Source organism: Sinohyriopsis cumingii, chromosome 16 (assembly GCF_028554795.1).
Source record: "Sinohyriopsis cumingii isolate HCF-2022 chromosome 16, ASM2855479v2, whole genome shotgun sequence".
In the NCBI taxonomy this organism is placed as follows: Eukaryota; Metazoa; Mollusca; class Bivalvia; order Unionida; family Unionidae; genus Sinohyriopsis; species Sinohyriopsis cumingii.
Window position 1 is genome coordinate 92,724,264 of NC_142976.1, and position 24,680 is coordinate 92,748,943.

A 24,680-nucleotide genomic window follows, 5' to 3' on the forward strand; every position below is an offset into this window, starting at 1 on the left:
AGAATCAGTCTTGATTAGAAACCACGTGGACCACAGTGTCTATAATAAAAGCATAAATACACCTGCATATGATAAAGTAAAGACGTGGGTCGATGGCTGTACAAAAAATGTTGGCATGTCACATGTGACCCACTGGCCATTGGTTGTGCACCCCTGATCTACCTATAACGGATGTTATATGGCTACATCTCAATGAAAGTAACTCAACTATATCAAAACCAGGTTCATATGACCAAAGTGGCTTTTGTAGTTTCAGATATTTGTTTTTACTCCCTCAATATCTCTGAAATATCACAGTGTTTGGTTGGTTACAACTAAACCCAGGATAAAATGTTTTCACAACCAGCATTCTTACTTGGATCTCACCCTGCCCCTTGGAACTAGATTGAATCATAATTTACAAACTATTCATAGGCCCATCCTACAGAACACACCTGACATTATGAAAGTAGTTGATCTGTGAACAGCAAGCATCGATTACTGGGTCTGTCCTTACCACCCCTGGGCTCCCACCCTATAGTCATAACTTGAAAACAATTGAGATTCCCACACAAGGCAGCTGCAGTGCCTTAGTGGTTAAAGTGCTGGACTCTGATCAGAAGTGTGTAGGTTTGATTCCCACCATGTCATCAGCCTGGATCCTCTTAAATATATGTGGATCTCGTACGTGAATTCATTTGAGACTTTGATACAAGCAAACTCTTCAGAAATCTTGATGACATAAGCCTTGTAGATGTTCATAATCAAACCCATCTGAGGTCTTTATAATAAAACGTTTATGCCAAATCTGATCAAATTCTAATCAGAAATATGGCCTCTATAGTGTTCACAAGCTCAGTCAATCAGATTCAAGAAAACTTCATTTAAACATGTTAAACTCCTCTGAGATATTAATGACAGAAGCTTACATATCAGTTCTCATCAAAATCTGATCATAAATGGATTGCTGACGGGCAGTTGTTGACAAACAGATGAACAGTAAACAAAATGACGTACAGTGTGACCCCGCTATAGCGCGCTCTATTATAACGCAAATTTGGCTCACAAAATTTCATATACATGTATTGTTGACAGACAGACAGAGAACAAAATGACATACCATAACCTGTTATGACCCATGACCAGGTGAGTTAAAATCAGGACTTTTCTTTTACCTGCAGGAATATTTTCTGATTTCCTAGCACTACTATTTTACTGGTGTAACTGATGACCTAATTATTCACTTCCTTACACTTGAATTTCTATATGCATGTACATGTTTCCATACAAATTTCTCCAAACGAGTTTTTGAAACATTAACTCTGAGACAAAGCTAATACTAAACTTGACCGATATTGGTCATTAACGAGAAGTGTTCTAAACATTTTTAAAGTATTTCTTCTAGTGGTACAACTCTATGATCTCAAACTATGTAACAGAAAGAAGCAAAACCAACAGGCTTAGTAAAATCAGGAAATAATTTATTTCCGTAGAACACAAAGTGAAAAGACAGTATTGTGATGTATGATCACACATCAGTACAGAATGTTCTGAAGTCTTGAAAGTCTTGATGTATCACAATGGCATAATCAAGAATGTCTTTGAATGAATCCTCAATAATCCCAAAGTAGTGTTTTAGTCCAAAAACTGAACACTTTGTAAATCAGTTAATAATTTAAATACTTCCTCTCAAATTATATAAAAAAATAACTGATATTTGCCCCACAGACCAATCTTACTACTGAAATATATACCTATGTTGCAATAGCATTTTCTGGAAAACTCCAAATTATTGCTAAGAAGTTCTCACCCAGAACATACCAACCTACCTGTAATAAACAAGGTTAGGCTTTGAACTCAAGTTTTAGTAAATATTTTTTAAAAACATGCCAAGAGTCAGAAAGGCCAAAACTCTACCCTCACTCATAGACAGTTCTAACACTAACCATTTAAGGCTGAGCACCAAGCGAGGCAGCTGTTAGTACCATTTCTGTAAAGTCTTTGGTATGACTCGGCCGGGGATTGAACCCACAATCTCCAACATCTAAGGTGAACACTCTAACCACTAGGCCACCGGAATGGTGCATAATGCAAGTAGCATATCTACATGTCATAAGGCAAGTAGCATATCTACATATCAAAACCCAAGTAGCATATCAACATGTCATAACCCAAGTAGTATATCAACACGTCATAATACAAGTAGCATATATGTGTTATAATACAAGTAGCATATCAACATGTCATAATACAAGTAGCATATCTACATGTTATAATACAAGTAGCATATCAACATGTCATAATACAAGTAGCATATCTACCTGTCATAATACAAGAAGCATATCTACATGTCATAATACAAGTAGCATATCTACATGTCATAATACATGTAGCATATCTACATGTCATAATACAAGTAGCATATCTACATGTCATAATACGAGTAGCATATCTACATGTCATAATACAAGTAGCATATCTACCTGTCATAATACAAGTAGCATATCTACATGTCATAATACAAGTAGCATATCAACATGTCATAATACAAGTAGCATATCTACATGTCATAATACAAGTACAGTAAAACCTGTCATGAGCGACCTCTGCTATGAGCGACCACCTGTCATTTCCGACCACAATCGTAATGCATGGATCGATTTTACTATATAAACGCTCTGTTATGAACGACCACCTGCTGAACGCGACCAGCGACCGCGATTTCTTGGCAAAATATGCATTTTGACACTGCTATGAACGACCGCATCGCCAAAAAAACAAAACTGATTGACACCACTGACCTTAACTTAATCCTTTGTAAACACTAGAGCTCGGGATAAATGTAGTATACAAACAAAGTGCACATTAAATAACAATATAGCTGGACAACCATATATCGAGATAAACACCTCTAACCATCATTTAATCCTTTGTAACAAAGACTGCATAAATAGCAAAGATTGCTCTAATAAAGTATTTAAAAATAATTTGTCTTGCTACAGTACCAGTTTTGTGAAATTTACAACTCCAGCGTACGGTGTCATTTGTAAACTGCAGTAAACCAGACTAAAGTACATGTCACTAACCGCCATTGTAGTGCCGAAGTCATGTGAATTGCCAGTAAGAGTAACATCAAAGGGAGTAATGATGGATATACGCAGTCAATTTGGAGGTTTGTATTTTTTCTTTATCTTTATGAAAACTCACAAAACGCCGGTAGTCTTTATGTCCCAGTGAGAAATTGTTTGAAAGGGCTTCAGTGTAGGTTAGAGTACATCGTTTGTCTTTCCAGTTAATCCATAAGGCCTGGAGGGTGAAAGAGCTCATTGTCTTTAATACTAGTAAGTGAGAATCATTTCCGGATTTTTTTAAAATTATTTTTTATTTCTTTTGTTAGTGTTTCACCAAGCCACCATCTGTTTACCTGGGTGCAGATGGTCGCAACCTTTGTTTATTGAGCTATAATGCTCTTGATTTAAACTTCGTCTCAGAATAAATGTATTGTTTCTTGATGAGTTAATTATGTCTTTTGGTTTCATTCATTGGTACATAATATATATTTATTCCACATTTCCCCAAAACCTGATAAAAACCGATAGTCTTTATAACGTCAACACTAATAACAATGACAGAACCTCCGCTGAAAAAAAAGAAAAATTTTAACACTGGAAGAAAGGATTAATGTCATTGAAAGAAATGATAAACGGGAGACTGCTTGCAAAATAGCAGTCAGCTTAAGCGTCGGTAAAACGCAAGTTCAAAATATAATCAAGGACAAGGAGTCCATTAGAAACGAATGGCAGAAAGGTGCACAAGCACAGAGGAAATATGCCACGGCACGACGGACAGTTTACAGAGATCTGAACGAGCGAGTATGGGAGTGGTTTTGTGTTGCAAGGAGTAAAAACATACCAGTAAGTGGAAAGTTGATTCAGGAAAAGGCAATAATTGAGATACATGTTCAGACCAAACAGCTGTGTAAAACATGTCAACAAAGTATAATGGATTTTTTTTAAAAAAACAAGTGAATAAATGTATAGAATTATATACATCATATCTAACTGTTCATTTTTTGTACATATTAATGTGATGCTGAAATATAAATTTTATTCTTGTTGTTTGATAGATGTATATCTTTATTATATAAAGATATTTTGAGAGGAATGCATGCAATATTTAACAAGATTTATGAATAAAGGATATGATACATGTACAGTGAGTATGGGTTTTATTTATTTGTCAACAATGCTAACTATTGACCCTGAAAACCAGTCCATTTTCACACACCTCTTATGAGAGACCACCTGTCTTGAGAGACCGCTTTTGGTTGGCAGAAGGGGCAGTCTCTCATAACAGGTTTTACTGTAGCATATCTACATGTCATAATGCAAGTAACATATCTACATGTCATAATGCAAGTAGCATATCTACCTGTCATAATACAAGTAGCACATCTACATGTCATAATACAAGTAGCATATCTACCTGTCATAATACAAGTAGCATATCTACATGTCATAATGCAAGTAGCATATCTACATGTCATAATACAAGTAGCATATCTACATAATACAAGTATCATATAAACATGTCATAATACAAGAAGCATATCTACATATCATAACCAAGGTAGCATATCTACATGTCATAATGCAAGTAGCATATCTACATGTCATAATACAAGTAGCATATCTACCTGTCATAATACAAGAAGCATATCTACATGTCATAATGCAAGTAGCATTTCTACATGTCATAATGCAAGTAGCATATCTACATGTCCTAATACAAGTAGCATATCTACCTGTCATAATACAAGTAGCATATCTACATGTCATAATGCAAGTAGCATATCTACATGTCTTAATGCAAGTAGCAGATCTACATGTCATAATACAAGTAGCATATCCACCTGTCATAATACAAGTAGCATATCTACATGTCATAATGCAAGTAGTATATCTACCTGTCATAATACAAGTAGCATATCTACATGTCTTAATGCAAGTAGCATATCTACATGTCATAATACAAGTAGCATATCTACCTGACATAATGCAAGTAGCATATCTACATGTCATAATGCAAGTAGCATATCTACATGTCATAATACAAGTAGCATATCTACATGTCATAATGCAAGTAGCATATCTACATGTCATAATGCAAGTAGCATATCTATATGTCATAATACAAGTGGCAAATGTAGATGTCAAAATACAAGTGGAATATCAAGATGTTATCATGCAAGTGTTATATTTAAATGTCATAACATCATAACCCATGTAGCATATCTACCTGTTATAACACAAGTAGCATATCTACATGTCACACCACAAATAGCATATCTACATATCATAACTCAGGTAGCATATCTACATGTCATAATGCAAGTAGCATATCTACATGTCATAATACATGTAGCATCTACCTGTCATAATACAAGTAGCATATATATGTGTCATAATGCAAGTAGCATATCTACATGTCATAATGCAAGTAGCATATCTACATGTCATAATACATGTAGCATCTACCTGTCATAATACAAGTAGCATATATATGTGTCATAATGCAAGTAGCATATCTACATGTCATAATACAAGTAGCATATCTACATGTCATAATACAAGTAACATATCTACATGTCATAATACTAGTAGCATATCTACATGTCATAATACATGTAGCATCTACCTGTCATAATACAAGTAGCATATATATGTGTCATAATGCAAGTAGCATATCTACATGTCATAATACAAGTAACATATCTACATGTCATAATACTAGTAGCATATCTACCTGTCATAATACAAGTAGCATATATATGTGTCATAATGCAAGTAGCATATCTACCTGTCATAATACAAGCAGCATATATATGTGTCATAATGCAAGTAGCATATCTACCTGTCATAATACAAGTAGCATATATATGTGTCATAATGCAAGTAGCATATCTACATGTCATAATGCAAGTAGCATATATATGTGTCATAATGCAAGTAGCATATCTACATGTCATAATGCAAGTAGCATATCTACATGTCATAATACAAGTAGCATATCTACCTGTCATAATACAAGTAGCATATATATGTGTCATAATGCAAGTAGCATATCTACATGTCATAATACAAGTAGCATATGTGTCATAATACAGTTGGCAAATGTAGATGTCATAACACAGTTGGCAAAATCTATATGTCATAGTACAAGTGGTATACCAGGATGTTATAATACAAGTGTTATATTTAGATGTCAAAACACAAGTGGCATATCTCATACCTGTCAACTTTTGATAAGCCAAGTAGGGAGACTGAATAAAAAAATATGAAGACTGAGACCTAAAATCATTGCATTTTTTAAGCCTTGTTTTCACTCAAAATTGACATGATCTTCCAGGTCCAATATGCGTGATATTCTCCCTGTGATACGCTTTATTTTCCCTTAAGACATGCTCTCTTTTCATATTCTGCAAAGCTGTAGCCAAACTGCACAATGGCTAAAGATTAGTCATAAGTAAACAAGCAAGAAGGCCAGTGTAATTAATTAACAGTTAATCCTTATCATTGCAATTATCTTGTGAAAAGGACTCGTCCTCTGACCAGCAATTGATTGGCAAATAATGGTACAGTAATGCCAGTAATCATACAGTAATGCTAGTAATGGTACAGTAATGCCAGTAATCATACAGTAATGCCTGTAATTGTACAGTAATGCCAGTAATGGTACAGTAATGCCAGTAATGGTACAGTAATGCCAGTAATCATACAGTAATGCCAGTAATCATACAGTAATGCCAGTAATCATACAGTAATGCCAGTAATCATACAGTAATGCCAGTAATTGTACAGTAATGCTAGTAATCATACAGTAATGCCTGTAATTGTACAGTAATGCCAGTAATCAAACAGTAATGCCAGTAATCATACAGTAATGCCAGTAATCATACAGTAATGCTAGTAGTTGTACAGTAATGCTAGTAATTGTACAGTAATGCTAGTAATTGTACAGTAATGCCTGTAATTGTACAGTAATGCCAGTAATGGTACAGTAATGCCAGTAATCATACAGTAATGCCAGTAATCATACAGTAATGCCTGTAATTGTACAGTAATGCCAGTAATGGTACAGTAATGCCAGTAATCATACAGTAATGCCAGTAATCATACAGTAATGCCAGTAATTGTACAGTAATGCTAGTAATCATACAGTAATGCCTGTAATTGTACAGTAATGCCAGTAATCAAACAGTAATGCCAGTAATCATACAGTAATGCCAGTAATCATACAGTAATGCTAGTAATTGTACATTAATGCTAGTAGTTGTACAGTAATGCCAGTAATCAAACAGTAATGCCAGTAATCATACAGCAATGCCAGTAGTTGTACAGTAATGCTAGTAATTGTACAGTAATGCTGCTAATTGTACAGTAATGCCTGTAATTGTACAGTAATGCCAGTAATGGTACAGTAATGCCAGTAATCATACAGTAATGCCAGTAATCATACAGTAATGCCTGTAATTGTACAGTAATGCCAGTAATGGTACAGTAATGCCAGTAATCATACAGTAATGCCAGTAATCATACAGTAATGCCAGTAATTGTACAGTAATGCTAGTAATATACAGTAATGCCAGTAATCATACAGTAATGCCAGTAATTGTACAGTAATGCTAGTAATCATACAGTAATGCCTGTAATTGTACAGTAATGCCAGTAATCAAACAGTAATGCCAGTAATCATACAGTAATGCCAGTAATCATACAGTAATGCTAGTAATTGTACAGTAATGCTAGTAGTTGTACAGTAATGCCAGTAATCAAACAGTAATGCCAGTAATCATACAGTAATGCCAGTAATCATACAGTAATGCCTGTAATTGTACAGTAATGCCAGTAATGGTACAGTAATGCCAGTAATCATACAGTAATGCCAGTAATCATACAGTAATGCCAGTAATCATACAGTAATGCCAGTAATTGTACAGTAACGCTAGTAATACACAGTAATGCCAGTAATCATACAGTAATGCCAGTAATTGTACAGTAATGCTAGTAATCATACAGTAATGCCTGTAATTGTACAGTAATGCCAGTAATCATACAGTAATGCCAGTAATCATACAGTAATGCTAGTAATTGTACAGTAATGCTAGTAGTTGTACAGTAATGCCAGTAATCATACAGTAATGCCAGTAATCATACAGTAATGCCTGTAATTGTACAGTAATGCCAGTAATGGTACAGTAATGCCAGTAATCATACAGTAATGCCAGTAATCATACAGTAATGCTAGTAATCATACAGTAATGCCTGTAATTGTACAGTAATACTAGTAATGGTACAGTAATGCCAAGTGTTCATTTATTTAAGTTTCTTTGGTGGGAATTGAGCTGCTACAGCTTTCACAGTGAGCATTCTTGGGATTAAAACTAATTAGTGACATTTTTTGTGGTTTAATTTTTGTAATTGACATGAATAATGCTTACACTTAACATTCTATTTACTGAAGAAAAAAATTCTTTTTAGTGTGATAATTATTTTGTCACAACAATATTCGCAGGTGATAAAACAGAACATGGATTCTGTGGATTGCATAAGATGCATCTATTTATGAAGGATATTTTTTTAGGAGAAATGAAAATCAACAAATATAATGTAACAACTGGGAGTTCTCAACAAATAATCATGACATGTTATGAAATTGGGAGTTCAGCATGGAATAACCACAAAAATCAGAAGTGTTTTTCTCCTGGCCTGAGAGATGACAGGTATAATACCTAGATGTTATCATACAAGTGGCATATTTAGATGTCATAAAAATCAACATGAGCTCCAGATTCAAAAATGTTTGTCTCCAGCAGGCAAATTAGCTTCTCCACTGATTCTTCACAGGACAAAAGCTTTCCTTCTGCTTTCATATCTGCATTTAGAGAATTATGGAAAAGTGAAACATTTGCTCGAAAAGGTCCTTTAAGATAAAAGGACACATAAAGATCTTCAAATTGAGTAAAAATGCATGTTAAATTAAAAAAAGGTAACACACTTTTAATTAATAACTTAAAATACTCTCAAATTACAACAGTGAGTTAATCAATGTACAGCTTGGCTTTTTACATTCCAGTCTTACACTGATAATCAGCCCACATCATTGCACAGCAATACTGAAATCAACTGACAGATTGTTGTTTACACACGTCAGTCTCAATCTGATTAAAATCAGGTCTCTGCTGAAGATGTGATGACAACCACTTAAGGATCAAGTTCTTGTGACCTTTGAATTAGCCAGTGGAAATGCAGCTTTAAAAAATATGAAAGTGAATCGAATCATTCAGTACACATTTATGATCTTCATTCACAGTGCTCTGTCTCCAAAAGGCGAAGGTATAAGACTTCATCTGATTGGTTAATTCCATACAGCTCACATTGTGAAGAAACTGTTTGAAGATGATGGCCATATTTGGACGATCTGTACAACTTTATGTCAGGATGCTTTCTATCAATTTTACTTGGATTCTGTTCAGTTTTTTGGATTTGTTTAAAGGTGTTCTATTTTTAGTAACGGTGACCATATCTGATCAACATGTAAACAATCTAGAAAAGTGTTGTTACCAGGATACTCAATTCCATGTTTAGTTCAGTTCGGTCCAGTGCTTTTCTTGAGAAGATGAAAATAGCAACTGAACAATTTGCACGACGAACAAATGGTAAAAGATGACACAGGATGCAGTACCATGAGCTCACGTCTTTAGGACCAGACAACCATAAAGAGACTGATGCTAAACAAAACATTACCATGCTGGTTGTTTCTTTTGCTACACCGTATTACTATATTACTAAATGTTCCCGAGAGAAAACAAGTATATTTGATCAAAGCCAGTTTCATTAAAATCCTATTATTCATGTTGTTCAGAATGCATCATTGCTAACCTCATACCCAAGAAAAAACAAATTTTTAAATATATCGGTACAAATGAATACAAGAAATTAGACATGGCATGTAAGACATACCTATAAACGCCTGCCTGATCTTGGAGTCCTTTGTATCCTCACGACATCTAATTTGCATATCTGTGTCAAGTGGTCCTGGGGCATAGTTTAACACTCGAACCTCAGTATCCTCAACTGCGAGGGTGCGGAAAAACATGTCCCTTGCAGCTTTAGCTGGAAACAAAATATTAACAAACGCACAGAATGATATTTGCAGAAAAAAGGATGATTTACTCTTGGCCCTGTATCGTTATTAATCCAGAAACGTGTTTTTATAAAACATTAGATCATACTTGTTCTAAGCTATGCTAAACCATTACACAGGAATTTACAATTCCACTTACTTGATTGCTATACAAGCTGAAATTTCCAATGTCCTCTGCCCATGGGCAAGTCCAAAACATTTATAGGGTGAAAGGGATCATATTCCATTCGCAATGCTTTATGTTCTGCAGTTTTTATACCCTGCATATATCAACACCTTTATTTAGTCTTTATATGTATTACATTCTTTTATTACATAAGTGGTCAGTTTCTTTCATCTATCATTAGTACTTTCAACACTGGACTATTGTAACTCAATTCTGTCTGGTTCATCTCAATATCTGCTCCAGAAACTTCAAAAAGTTCAAAACACAACTGCTCGGGTCATACTTAGAGTACCACGATCAGAGCACACCTCCCCGCTGCTCTGTACCCTACACTGGCTATCCATTCGATCCAGAATCAAACACAAAATTTGTTCTCTGTGCTACGTTTCACTGTTGGACTCTAGTCCAACATACCTATCTGACCTCATCCATGTGTACACACCAGCAACATACTTACGCTCCTCTTCTGACAATCGTATACTATACTCATTATTCCCACTATGAAAACAAAGTCATATGGACAGCATTCTTTTGCATACCAGGGCCCAGCAACATGGAATGAATTGCCCACTGAACTCAGACACAAATACACAGTGATCCCATTTAAGAGTGCTCTCAAAAAAACACTTATTTCGATTACAAGAACAAACTTAAAGGCCTAATAATGTTTCCTACCTTAAATATTCTCAGCATGTTTTTTTTTTTTTGTTTTCTAATTTCACTGTGTTTGTTTTTGTAATCATATCATTATATGTTTTTTATCTTATAGGTGTTGTCTAATGTTTAGAGCTTCTAAAGATTAGGAGCTATACAATGTCCTCATTATTATTATTATTATTTTTATAGCATCTTGATCTTGAAGTCAATGTCAAGGTCAGTCTCAATTTTTTTTACAGATGTGATATATTAATGTGAATATCTGCTTTCAAAAGCAAGTTTTGACAAGAAATCAATATTTATATTTCAACCTATCATTTACATTGTACATATCCACCAACCTCCAAGTCCTAACCTAGCTAAACAATTTGTGAACTTACTTTCTTTTGGCAATAAAAGCCAACTGTTACTTATATTTAATTTGTATTGTTTGTCAATTTTGTTCTCCATAATAGGCCTTGTCCTATATCAAGTTCATTTTCTACCTTACCATTAAGTTTTATTATCATAAACAAATAATGCATAGTTAATATTTTTATAAGAGTGTCAGTTAAATAATAGGAACATTATCTTTGTCTTAGTTAAGGACATTTTGTTTACCATTTTCTTTATTATAATTTTAAATAATATATTTTATCTTTGTAAATAACCAGGGTGTTTTAGAATGGAAAACTCCACTACACAGAAAGTATTTCCAGAACATGGCAATTGTGACCTAGGTCAGGTAGAGGGGGGTATATAATCTTGTTAACTTGAGAAATTCCTGCTATAACATCTGAAGCAGAAATCAGTCTCATTGTTATATTCAGTATTTCATCTGGGTGGAATTCATTTGTTTAAATTATTTATTCACTGGAAATACAAAGTGCTCTTTAAATAATATTCTTGGACAGATTTTAATTTGGAAGTACAATGAATTCAAACATGGGCACCTTGGTTTACATTAATTTTGATTAACTTGAAGACTTAGTACATCAACACACTTGAGGTTACAGGTACATTAGTATATTCAAGACTACAAGCGTATCAACACCTTCATTGCTGGATCTTAATTCAAACACCAATGGAATTTAATAAGAACTTTATTCATTGGGACTGGTGACATAACTTTATTACTTGGGATTGGTGATAGAACTTTATTCATTACTACTGGTGATAGAACTTTATTCATTGGGATTGGTGACAGAACTTTATTGATTGGGACTGGTGACAGAACTTTATTCCTTGGGATTGGTGAACTTTATTCATTAGGACTGGTGATAGAACTTTATTCATTAGGACTGGTGATAGAACTGTATTCATTAGGACTGGTGATAGAACTGTATTCATTAGGACTGGTGATAGAACTTTATTCATTAGGACTGGTGATAGAACTTTATTCATTGGGACTGGTGATAGAACTTTATTCATTAAGATTGGTGATAGAACTTTATTATGACTGGTGATAGAACTTTTTGGACTCTTTGGGATTTTATTTGCAATACTGTACATTCTTTTAAAATTTTCACAAGATAATTACAGGAGACCAGTACATACTTACTACTTAGCAAACCAATTAAATGGATAAAAATGTGTTATCATTCTCAAAAGTCTGCATGTCAAATATTTGTACGCATGTTGCTGATTTCAATGTGACAATGATAAACTGCCAAGTCAAATATTTGTACGCATGTTGCTGATTTCAATGTGACAATGATAACTGCCAAGTCAAATATTTGTACGCATGTTGCTGATTTCAATGTGACAATGATAAACTGCCAAGTCAAATATTTGTATGCATGTTGCTGATTTCAATGTGACAATGATAAACTGCCAAGTCAAATATTTGTACGCATGTTGCTGATTTCAATGTGACAATGATAAACTGCCAAGTCAAATATTTGTACGCATGTTGCTGATTTCAATGTGACAATGATAAACTGCCAAGTCAAATATTTGTACGCATGTTGCTGATTTCAATGTGACAATGATAAACTGCCAAGTCAAATATTTGTACGCATAAGTAAATGGATAAAATAAGTAGTAGAACAAAAATCACTGGGGGCCCCGAGTGGCCGAATGGTCTAAAGCGCTCACCGTTACGGATCACTGCCATCTCACCTCTGTCTGCATGAGTTTGAGTCTTGGATTCGGCCAATGTGGTTATGTGAGAAAGCTTGCCAGTAGCTTCTCGTGGGTCAGTGGTTCTTTCCGGGGTTTCCCGGGTTCTTCCTCCACCATTTATACTGGCTGCCATGAATAGCCTATCTTGTGCTGAAAAATGGCGTTAAACCATACAACAACAACAACAACAACAACAAAATCAATGCTGACATAGCTGAGATGAGTCTGCTATCTCATTCAGGCAACAACAACAAAAATTCCTAAAATATCCCATAATTTAACTTATCTGTTTTCTTACTCATGTTATGTTTGCAGCAACCTCAGATTTCTCAAGCATATGTTTAATTTTTTAGTCAGCTTGTCGACTTTTATCAAATTTGTATATTCCTGCATTACATATAAAATCTGTGTCATGACCTTCAACCTTGAAATCAATATCAGATTGATGAACTATTTTCTTGTCTTGCAACTTAAATACAAAGTCAGCTCTAATCTTTCAATGTGGTTGCCTTGACAGTCATGTATCTGAAGAATAAAATGGGAACCTCAAAAGATAGATTACTATCAAAAATAAGCAGCACATATCAAGATACAAGTCCTTTTTTATTATGTTTACAATGTGAAATATTAAGTAAAAAACTTCTTTACCATTACTGAAAGCACACCATCAAAGTAATAATCTGTTCTTGGCACACCATTAATACTGGCCGCCATGTATAGCCTATCATGTGCTGAAAAATGGTGTTAAAACCCTACAACAACAACAACAACAACTGTTCTTGGCAAAAAAAGCATAGAATTGTGCTCACTTTCAGAATGTTCTTGGCAACAAAAGCATGGAATTGTGCACACTTTCAGCCTGTTCTTGGCAACAAAAGCATGGAATTGTGCTCACGTTCAGCCTATTCTTGGCAACAAAAGCATGGAATTGTGCACACTTTCAGCCTATTCTTGGCAACAAAAGCATTGAATTGTGCTCACTTTCAGCCTATTCTTGGCAACAAAAGCATTGAATTGTGCACACTTTCAGCCTATTCTTGGCAACAAAAGCATGGAATTGTGCTCACTTTCAGCCTATTCTTGGCAACAAAAGCATTGAATTGTGCTCACTTTCAGCTTCATCAATGAATTTTTTCATGGAATCTCATAAATTTAAATGTAATTGCAGACATGTGTATGTGTTTTTCGATTTTTAACGTAACTTGAAATTTTTTAACCATATTGCTATGCCATCTGCTGTGTGGCATTTTTAAAGTCTGGGGCTCAAGATTGTTGGTAGCCTTAAAGCTCAATGTTGTTGGTCAGGTTAAAACTCAATGTTGTTGGCAACCTTAAAGCTCAATGTTGTTGGTCAGGTTAAAGCTCAATTTTGTCAGTAAGGTTAAAACTCAATGTTGTTGGTAACCTTAAAGCTCAATGTTGCTGGCAACCTTAAAGCTCTGTGTTGTTGGCAACCTTAAAGCTCAATGTTGTCAGTAACCTTAAAACTCAATGTTGTCAGTAAGGTTAAAACTCAATATTGTTGGTAAGATTAAAGCTCAGTGTTGCTGGGAACCTTAAAGCTCCGTGTTGTTGGTAACATTAAAGCTCAATGTTGCTGGCAACCTTAAAGCTCCGTGTTGTTGGCAACCTTAAAGCTCCGTGTTGTTGGCAACCTTAAAGCTCAATGTTGTCAGTAAGGTTAAAACTCAATTTAATTGGTAACCTTTTAAGATCAATGTTGTTAGTAAGGTTAAAACTCGGTGTTGTTGGCAACCTTAAAGCTCAATGTTGTCAGTAAGGTTAAAACTCAATTTAATTGGTAATCTTAAACTTCAATGTTGTTGGTAATCTTAAAGTTCAATGTTGTTGGTAACCTTAAAGCTCAATGTTGTTGGTCAGGTTAAAGTTCAATGTTGTCAGTCAGGTTAAAACTCAATGTTGTTGGTAACCTTAAAACTCAATGTTGTTAGTAAGGTTAAAACTCAATGTTGTCAGTAAGGTTAAAACTCAATATTGTTGGTAACATTAAAGCTCAGTGTTGTTGGCAACCTTAAAGCTCAGTGTTGTTGGCAACCTTAAAGCACAATGTTGTTGGTAACCTTTTAAGATCAATGTTGTTAGTAAGGTTAAAACTTGGTGTTGTTGGTAACCTTAAAACTCAATGTTGTTAGTAAGGTCAAAACTCAATGTTGTTAGTAAGGTTAAAACTTGGTGTTGTTGGTAACCTTAAAACTCAATGTTGTTGGTAACCTTAAAACTCAATGTTGTTGGCAACCTTAAAGCTCAGTGTTGTTGGCAACCTTAAAGCACAATGTTGTTGGTAACCTTTTAAGATCAATGTTGTTAGTAAGGTTAAAACTTGGTGTTGTTGGTAACCTTAAAACTCAATGTTGTTAGTAAGGTCAAAACTCAATGTTGTTAGTAAGGTTAAAACTCAATGTTGTTGGTAACCTTAAAACTCAATGTTGTTAGTAAGGTCAAAACTCAATGTTGTTAGTAAGGTTAAAACTCAATGTTGTTAGTAAGGTTAAAACAAAGTGTTGTTGGTAACATTAAAGCTCAGTGTTGTTGGAAACCTTAAAGCTCAATGTTGTTAGTAAGGTTAAAACTCAATGTTGTTAGTAAGGTTAAAACTCAATGTTGTCAGTAAGGTTAAAACTCAGTATTGTTGGTAACATTAAAGCTCAGTGTTGTTGGAAACCTTAAAGCTCAATGTTGTTGGCAACCTTAAAACTCAATGTTGGCAGTAAGGTTAAAACTCAATATTGTTGATAACATTAAAGCTCAGTGTTGTTGGAAACCTTAAAGCTCAATGTTGTTGGCAACCTTAAAACTCAATGTTGGCAGTAAGGTTAAAACTCAATATTGTTGATAACATTAAAGCTCAGTGTTGTTGGCAACCTTAAAGCACAATGTTGTTGGTAACCTTTTAAGATCAATGTTGTTAGTAAGGTTAAGCTCCATGTTGTTGGTAACCTTAAAACTCAATGTTGTTAGTAAGGTTAAAACTCAATGTTGTTAGTAAGGTTAAGCTCAATGTTGTTAGTAAGGTTAAGCTCAATGTTATTAGTAAGGTTAAAACTCAATGTTGTTAGTAAGGTTAAAACTCAATGTTATTAGTATGGTTAAAACTCAATGTTATTAGTAAGGTTAAAACTCAATGTTGTTAGTAAGGTTAAGCTCAATGTTGTTAGTAAGGTTAAAACTCAATGTTGTTAGTAAGGTTAAGCTCAATGTTGTTAGTAAGGTTAAGCTCAATGTTGTTAGTAAGGTTAAAACTCAATGTTATTAGTAAGGTTAAAACTCAATGTTATTAGTAAGGTTAAAACTCAATGTTGTTAGTAAGGTTAAAACTCAATGTTATTAGTAGGGTTAAGCTCAATGTTGTTAGTAAGGTTAAAACTCAATGTTGTTAGTAAGGTTAAGCTCAATGTTGTTAGTAAGGTTAAGCTCAATGTTATTAGTAAGGTTAAAACTCAATGTTGTTAGTAAGGTTAAAACTCAATGTTGTTAGTAAGGTTAAAACTCAATGTTGTTAGTAAGGTTAAGCTCAATGTTGTTAGTAAGGTTAAGCTCAATGTTATTAGTAAGGTTAAAACTCAATGTTGTTAGTAAGGTTAAAACTCAATGTTGTTAGTAAGGTTAAAACTCAATGTTATTAGTAAGGTTAAAACTCAATGTTATTAGTAAGGTTAAAACTCAATGTTGTTAGTAAGGTTAAGCTCAATGTTGTTAGTAAGGTTAAAACTCAATGTTGTTAGTAAGGTTAAGCTCCATGTTGCTCATAACCACGAAGCTCAAAGTTTATGCTAAAGATCAACGTTGTTGGAAACATTAAGGCTCAATGCCACTGACCAATAACTAGAATGACACAGAACACATTCACACTGAGGCCTGGACGATATCTGAATCAGCCTACTGAATTATTTGAAACCTGGGATTGTACTCAATTCATTTGACAGGTGGTTCCAGATTCTGGTGGTATAAAATCTGAAAAGATATATTACCATACCGTGCAGTTTACCCTTAGAAATATTGCCAGATTAAAGATTAAAGATGCAGTTTTTTAAAGTGACCAGATTACTCAAGTAATTCGGCATTTTCTTCTTAAGTATATTGCACAATTCAGTTGCCATATACCTGTTTATCTATTCTTACTCTATGCAGAATAGGCAGATTTGCTTTTCTTTGATGAAGTCATAGGAACTAAAAAAAAAAATCATCAAATACCCATTCAAGTGCCCTATACTGCATTTTTCCCCATTTTGTCAGACTTTATGTTTGCTAAAGATAAGCCATACAAGGGGACAGTAGTTGAATACTGACCTTGAAAAGCATTTATATGTCAATAGTCTAGTATCTGTGTAAAAAAGAGTGGTTGAGATGTTGCAAGATGTGCAACTGTCTTGCTGCATTTTGACAAATCACAGACATGTAGTTAAAAATGTACATGTAGTTGAGAAATCTCAGATATGTAGATGCTAAATTTACATGTTACTGACAAATCTCTGTTATGCAGATACTTAATGTACATGTAAGTGAGAACCAATATCTAATCCAAGGAGTTTCATGGTCTTTTGGGGTGAAATTGGAAATACTGCATATATGTATTTCTGGCAAGAACACTGTCTTGGAATTTCAAATGTATCCTGTCCCTTGCCATCCAATGTATACAAATTTTATCCTGACCCCTACAGTCAAATGTATACCATTTTGTCCTGCACCTTGCTGTCCAATGTACACAAATTATATCCTGTCCCTTGCCATCCAATGTATACAAATTATATCCTGTCCCTTGTTGTCCAATGTATACAAATTATATCCTGTCCTTTGCCATCCAATGTATACAAATTATATCCTGTCCCTTGTTGTCCAATGTATACAAATTTTATCTTGTCCCTTGCCATCCAATGTATAAAAAAGTATTCTGTCCCTTGTTGTCCAACATATACAAATTATATCCTGCCTCTTGCTGTCCAATGTATACAAATTATATCCTGTCCCTTGCTGTCCAATGTATACAAATTATATCCTGTCCCTTGTTGTCCAATGTATACAAATTATATCCTGTCCCTTGCTGTCCAATGTATACAAATTATATCCTGTCCTTTGCTGTCCAATGTATACAAATTATATCCTGTCCCTTGCTGTCCAATGTATACAAATTATATCCTGTCCCTTGCTGTCCAATGTAAACAAATTATATCCTGTCCCTCGTTGTCCAATGTATACAAATCATATCCTGTCCCCTGCTGTCCAATGTATACAAATTATATCCTGTCCCTTGTTGTCTAATGTATACAAATTATATTCTGTCCCTTGCCATCCAATGTATACAAACTATATCCTGTCCCTTGTTGTCCAATATATACAAATTTTATCTTGTCCCTTGCTGTCCAATGTACCGGTATACAAGTTATATCCTCTCCATCAGTGTCCAATGTACACTGTATACAAATTTTATCCTGTCCCTTACCATCTAATGTTTGCAAATTTTTTGCATCATAAAATAAATGATAAATCATTCTATTTTAATATATACCTGTGCAGTATTCTATTTTACTATAATTGCCTGTGCAGCTTTCTATTTTACTATAATTACCTGTGCAGCATTCTATTTTACTTTAATTACCTGTGCAGCATTCTTTTTTACTATAATTACCTGTGCAGCATTCTCTTTTGCTACAATTACCTGTGCAGCATTCTTTTTAACAATAATTACCTGTGCAGCTTTCTATTTTACTATAATTACCTGTGCAGCATTCTATTTTACTATAATTACCTGTGCAGCTTTCTTTTTACTATAATTACCTGTGCAGCATTCTCTTTTACTAATATTACCTGTGCAGCATTCCTTTTTACTATAATTACCTGTGCAGTATTCTATTTTACTATGATTACCTGTGAAGTATTCTATTTTACTATAATTACCTGTACAGTAAAGGGACCAGCTGCTAAAGGGCTGTACTGCACAAAGTGAGGAAATGTTAATGACAACTCGCCTCTGGACACTTTTCTTGTCAAACGTATTAAGAAATGCCGAGTTCAACAAAATTAACCCATTCACATTGATATTAAACATATCTTCCAACACTTTCCTGTCAGACAATTCCTCAGCATATTTAGTGACATCCCCAATAGTGCCCGAATTATGAACAATGACTGCTTCTTCAAAATCAGCTGCACTCAGCTTACACACGTTCAGGCAATCCAAGAATAATGTCTTATGGTCAGTACTAAGGTCACCTTGATCAAAATATTTGATGGCTACTGTAACATCCTTAAATTCCGACTCAATACTGGCTTTCACAGTTTCCATGGCTTGAACACTGCGGGCCAGAAGCAGCAAAACAGAAGATGGAGCAAGTCTTGCTGCAAATTTCTGAGTGATGCACTTTCCCAGACCTTTTCCAGCACCAGTTACAACACAGAATGTTCTTTTTTCAAACATAGTGACTTCAGCGGATGCTCAGATCACCAGAAATTTCTGTACTATGATTTCAGGAAGCTAAAAGAAGATAAAAAATAAACTGGTCTTAAAACTGAAAAGATCAAATACAGTTTCCTAAAGTAAAATGTAATTTGCAAGGATCTGAGTGAAGATTTTGAACTCCAAATCATCTGTTTTGAAAATGCCTCCGCCTACTTATCAATATAGATATTTCTTTAAATAATAAAGTATTCTCTTTGAAAGTGAAATCGTGCCAATTAATAATGGTCCTTGTGGTGAAAATTAAATTTCATGAAAGCTGGATGATAAGAAATGTCGAAGTTATGAATCTTCAGTGAGAAATGTCTAGGCTATGAATCCTGAACAAGAAATATCTAAATTGTAAAGATTTTTAATTATATATGTCATACAGTACAACAATATGATGATCCACGAAGTTCATCCCAGCTCACTTCACTGACCCCCATGCACAGCAAATTTGTAGATAAACACTTAGCTGGGTGACAGATTAGTCAGTGGACCATAGTATACATTTTTGAAAATGAGAGTCGCTTTGTTACAATGTGTGCAGTGAAGAAGACAATATCTAATTCTCGCATGGAACAGGATTCCTAAAGTTGAGTAGAGTTAATGGTAAGTAAAAACTTACTTTTGTATCTACCACTGTTTTGTAATTAAAGAAGGGATGTATCGTAGAGTTGCAAACATGGTATATGTAGCTCTTTTCACTGGCTGTTACATTAGCTCAGAGTTATCCGAGAGTTATCTGAGCAGGCAAAATTCGCTAACATTGCACGTTTCGGAGCATGTAACTTCAGTTTGGTACAACACAGAAAAGTAAATGATGGCTTGATGAATAGATAAAATATCTCAGGAGTAAAACAAGCCATAGAGTATGGTAGTGTGCCTTTAAAGACGGAAATAGTGGAAGGACATCAAGGGTCATAGGTGGAACCAAGTATTTTGAAGTTATGTACCTTCTCTCCTATGTCAGAACAGAATTATGGAGAACTCACCCCATGGAGAACTCACCCTGGAAGAACTTATCCCAGGTGTCAGGTATTGCCCCATGGTGGAAGAAGTCAACCCAATTCACTTGGAGAAGTCGGCTCAAGGATAATACATACTAATTCTGAGATGTCGCCACATGGTTGTTAAGGCTTTATTTTTGTTGTTTTTCTTCAGCTTAATAACTTATTAAATCTATAAAATTTGCAACGGAGTGAATTTAAACCATCAGATAATCAAGTTGTATTTCAGTACATGTAAAACCATTTCATTATTTCAAACTCAGGTTTGTTTCTATTAATTAAAAAGGGTACTCACTGATATAATTTAGATATTACTAAAATAAGAGGGCAAGAAAATTATGAGGTAAAATAGAAAATGACATGTGTGGGGTGGAAAAATGTGATAAAAAACAACATAAATGCATAAAATTCTGTACAAATAGTTTCACATTTAATTTATGCTTCTTCAGGCATGAAATGTTTTGAAAAAAACGGATGTCTTTTATTTTAAAACAACAATTACGTCATTAATAACATCATAAATGATATACATCATCATAACAATTATATATATATGACAGGATCTAAAAGATACACGAGTATCTAATAAAACCTGAATTAGTAAAATAATAAAATAAAATAGAGACAAACTGTCAGACATATAACTATATTGTTATAAAGGATATACAATACAGCAATTTAAAAAAAATGATACAATTTTATATAGTGCATTGGCATTAAGTCCATTAGGATACAAAGTATCTAACTTATGAATCCAATAAGTTTCTTTTATGAGTTGATTCATGTCACCATGCACAATATCTATTGGCATGAAAGAAAAATCGAGTAGAGAGTGATTACTGGTGTTAAAGTGTGTTGAAATATTAGAGGAAAACTGAGGATCTCTATAATTTTTTATATGAAAGCGATGATTATTCATTCTCTTAGAAACTTGTTGAAGTGTTTGTCCAACATATTGCATGCTACATTTTTTACAGGTTATCAAATAAATCACATCAGTTGATATGCAGTTAGTGTTATCACGTAAACAAAATACCTCTTTTGTATTAGCACTACTGAAAGAAGTACTTTCTCTTATGCTTGCACATTGAGAGCACTGGTGTCTGTTGCATTTAGAGGAGAACAAAAAAAATCTTTTTTTTTCTGTCTGTTTAGTTCTAATTAAAAAATCTTGCAAATTCTTGGGTCTTTTATAAGCGAGAATTTATTTATTTTTGTAAAGTGATTTTATGCTGGTTTACGAGACTATACTATTTATTAATTATATGACCTATATTAGGTAATGAAGAATTATACTGTATTGTGAAAGGAATTGCACCTCTCTCTACTCTACATTCTGCTGTGTTTAAAGCCTCGTATTGAGTAAGATTACGGGCTTTGTTAAGCGCAGAATCAATTATCTGTGTAGGATAATTTCTATTTTGGAAATATGTTTGTAATTTATTCAACGAAATTTGTATTTGACAATCATCTGAAATAATGCATCAGCATCTTTTGGACTGGTATACCATTTTTACATGACATGGGATGACATGAAGAATATTCCACATATTGGTGGAATTTGGTCTCCTTGACATGAATATTTGTAGAGAGAGTGTTATCACTATTTCTTATTGCATTTACATCTAAAAATTAAACATGCATACTAGATGCAGTACAAGTAAATTTAATCATCAGGTGGAAATGATTTAGGCAATCAGTACATTTTTTTATTTCTTCAGTTGAATGGTTCCAGATCATAAATATGTCATCTAAAAATATGAACCAAACAGATGGATTAAACTTTTCGCTTGGAAGAAAATCCTTCACTAATTTACTCATGAGAAGGGAAGAGTATGAAGGAGCCGCAGGACTACCCATTGCCATGCCCATTATTTGTATGCAATTCGTATTATTAAATTGAAAATAATTCTTTTCCAAGGTAAGTTTTATTATTTTACAAATATCTTCACTAGATAGTATGCTATTATTAGGATTGTTAACAAGGAAATATTTACACACTTCAATACCATCTGCATGCAGAATTTTGGTATACAGATGTTTCATCTAATGATACCAGGATTGAGTTATCAGATAGCTGTGGAATAGACTTCAACTTTTTAATGAAATCAGTAGTATATTTAATGTATGAATGACATGATTTCATTAAAGGTTGTAAAACACTATCAATAAATTTGGATAGGTTTTCAGTATATGAATTACAATGTGATATAATGGGTCTTCCTTAGTAATTTAAAGGTAAATTATAGTCAGGATTTTTATGAGTTTTGGGTAATATGTAGAATTGAGGTATGTTAAGAGGTAAAGTAGAATTGAGGTATGTTAAGAGGTAAAGTAGAATTGAGGTATGTTAAGAGGTAAAGTAGAATTGAGGTATGTTAAGAGGTAAAGTAGAATTGAGATATGTTAAGAGGTAAAGTAGAATTGAGGTATGTTAAGAGGTAAAGTAGAATTGAGGTATGTTAAGAGGTAAAGTAGAATTGAGGTATGTTAAGAGGTAAAGTAGAATTGAGGTATGTTAAGAGGTAAAGTATCAAATTCCTCATATACAGAATTATTATTTTTAGTGATCTCATTAATGCATGTTGAAATTTTTATTTAATTTCTATTGACGGGTCTTCATTAATATGTTTGTATTATTTTTCATCATTTAATTGATGTTCAACTTCTTTAACATAATCATCTTGATTCATAAAAATAAAGTGTTTGACTTATCCTTTTTAATCGCTATACTGTTGTCATTCATTAGATTTTATAAAGACTTAATTTCATCCTTAGAAATATTACTATGATATTGCTTTTTATAATTACCAGTTAATATCTCTTTTGTGATTGCGTATATATAAAAATCTAAACATAAATCACGTCCACTAGGTGGTGTAAAAGATGATTTAATTCTGTTAAAATAACCCATTTTTATTAGAATGAAAAGAATTCAATTTACTCTCTGAATTGTTGTATGCTTTATATTTAAAAAATTAATTTTAGGCATCTAGAACAAATTTTAAAAATTTCAGCTAATTCAAATTTATTGTGACATTTTGGTTTGGGATAAAATTTTAGGCCTTTGCCTAACAGTATATAGTCATTATCAGTTAATGTTATACGTGAGAGGTTTAACACTGTTTCTTTACCTCTCTTAATTTGTTATCTTCGCTTTATTTCATTTTTTTATTACATCTTTGAATTACAGTGCAAATGTAAACCAGAATAAAATATATTCTCAACTGAACAATTCAAATTGCGATCAATAACTTATTTATTTCAAAGAAAAATATTAAAAAGATTATCTGGGTGACAAGTTTTGGGGCGACTTCTCCAGATACGTTTGGGCGAGTTCTCCGCAAACCGTCATAACGAGTCATGAGGGAGGGTAGTCCTACATGTAAGACATAGCACGCCCACAACATAAATATCAGCGTCAGGTTTTACATGTATGACTACTGTGGACTTAGCTACGATGTCGTAGCCTCAACTTGATTTGTTGTGTCCACGAGGTAGTAGTAAGTGTATATAATATTATACTATAATTTATAGTACTGCGGACTGTACTGTACCAGCTGTTCCACCACAATATTGCAAAGCTTTTATACAATAATTTAATGAATTGGGTCATTTTCTACATATAATTCGCCAGCGTTATTTGTAAACCGTCCTTTTGTGAACCCACAGGTTTATTGGGACAAAACTGAAACTTACGATATACACAAGTATGATTGTTATCAATTCGCTTTTCGCAACACGTAGACTATTAAATCAGGGTGCGCTTGATTATATTGCTCTTTCTTTACTCCTCTATCTTACATTTACCCATTTCTATTATGTTTAGAGTTGCCACCTGCTATGTATTTTAAGGTACCGTTCCGATAGTAAAATGTAGTATTGTAATATCTGAATTAATTAGGGCTCACATAAGTGTTCCATAATTTGGAGCTCTTCTGGTGGCAACGTGATATTAATTTTAAACATGTAACGAAACATTCACAAAATAAAATCTGTTTAGTGAATGGTTGGTTTTGATCGAATGCGCTATGATTTTGTTGCTTTATCTATCCTTTCGGTACTTGATCGGTGCATCCCAGATTAACTTGTAGTCGGTTCCACC

General features: G+C 33.8%; 1 protein-coding gene across 1 annotated transcript; it reads right to left on the bottom strand.

Moving 5' to 3' along the window:
* Positions 1 to 1,443: 1,443 nt before the first annotated feature.
* On the bottom strand, positions 1,444 to 24,340 carry LOC149780996 (sepiapterin reductase-like). The gene is made up of 4 exons (XM_089938106.1): positions 24,275 to 24,340; positions 19,025 to 19,601; positions 10,002 to 10,154; positions 1,444 to 8,913 (listed from the first exon to the last, which is right to left on the bottom strand). The coding sequence occupies exons 2-4, from the start codon at positions 19,542 to 19,544 to the stop codon at positions 8,798 to 8,800; spliced, it is 789 nt and encodes a 262-aa protein (XP_089794232.1). The 5' UTR covers positions 19,545 to 19,601; positions 24,275 to 24,340; the 3' UTR covers positions 1,444 to 8,797.
* Between the last annotated feature and the right edge of the window lie 340 nt (positions 24,341 to 24,680).

Coding starts and splice junctions, on each gene's coding strand:
- LOC149780996 (XM_089938106.1), bottom strand. CDS start 19,544: ATGTTTGAAAAAAGAACATTCTGTGTTGTAACTGGTGCTGGAAAAGGT. Junction 10,155..19,024: donor CTGGTCCCTTTACTGTACAG/GTAATTATAGTA, acceptor TTTTGTTTCCAG/CTAAAGCTGCAAGGGACATG. Junction 8,914..10,001: donor GATCAGGCAGGCGTTTATAG/GTATGTCTTACA, acceptor CTCTAAATGCAG/ATATGAAAGCAGAAGGAAAG.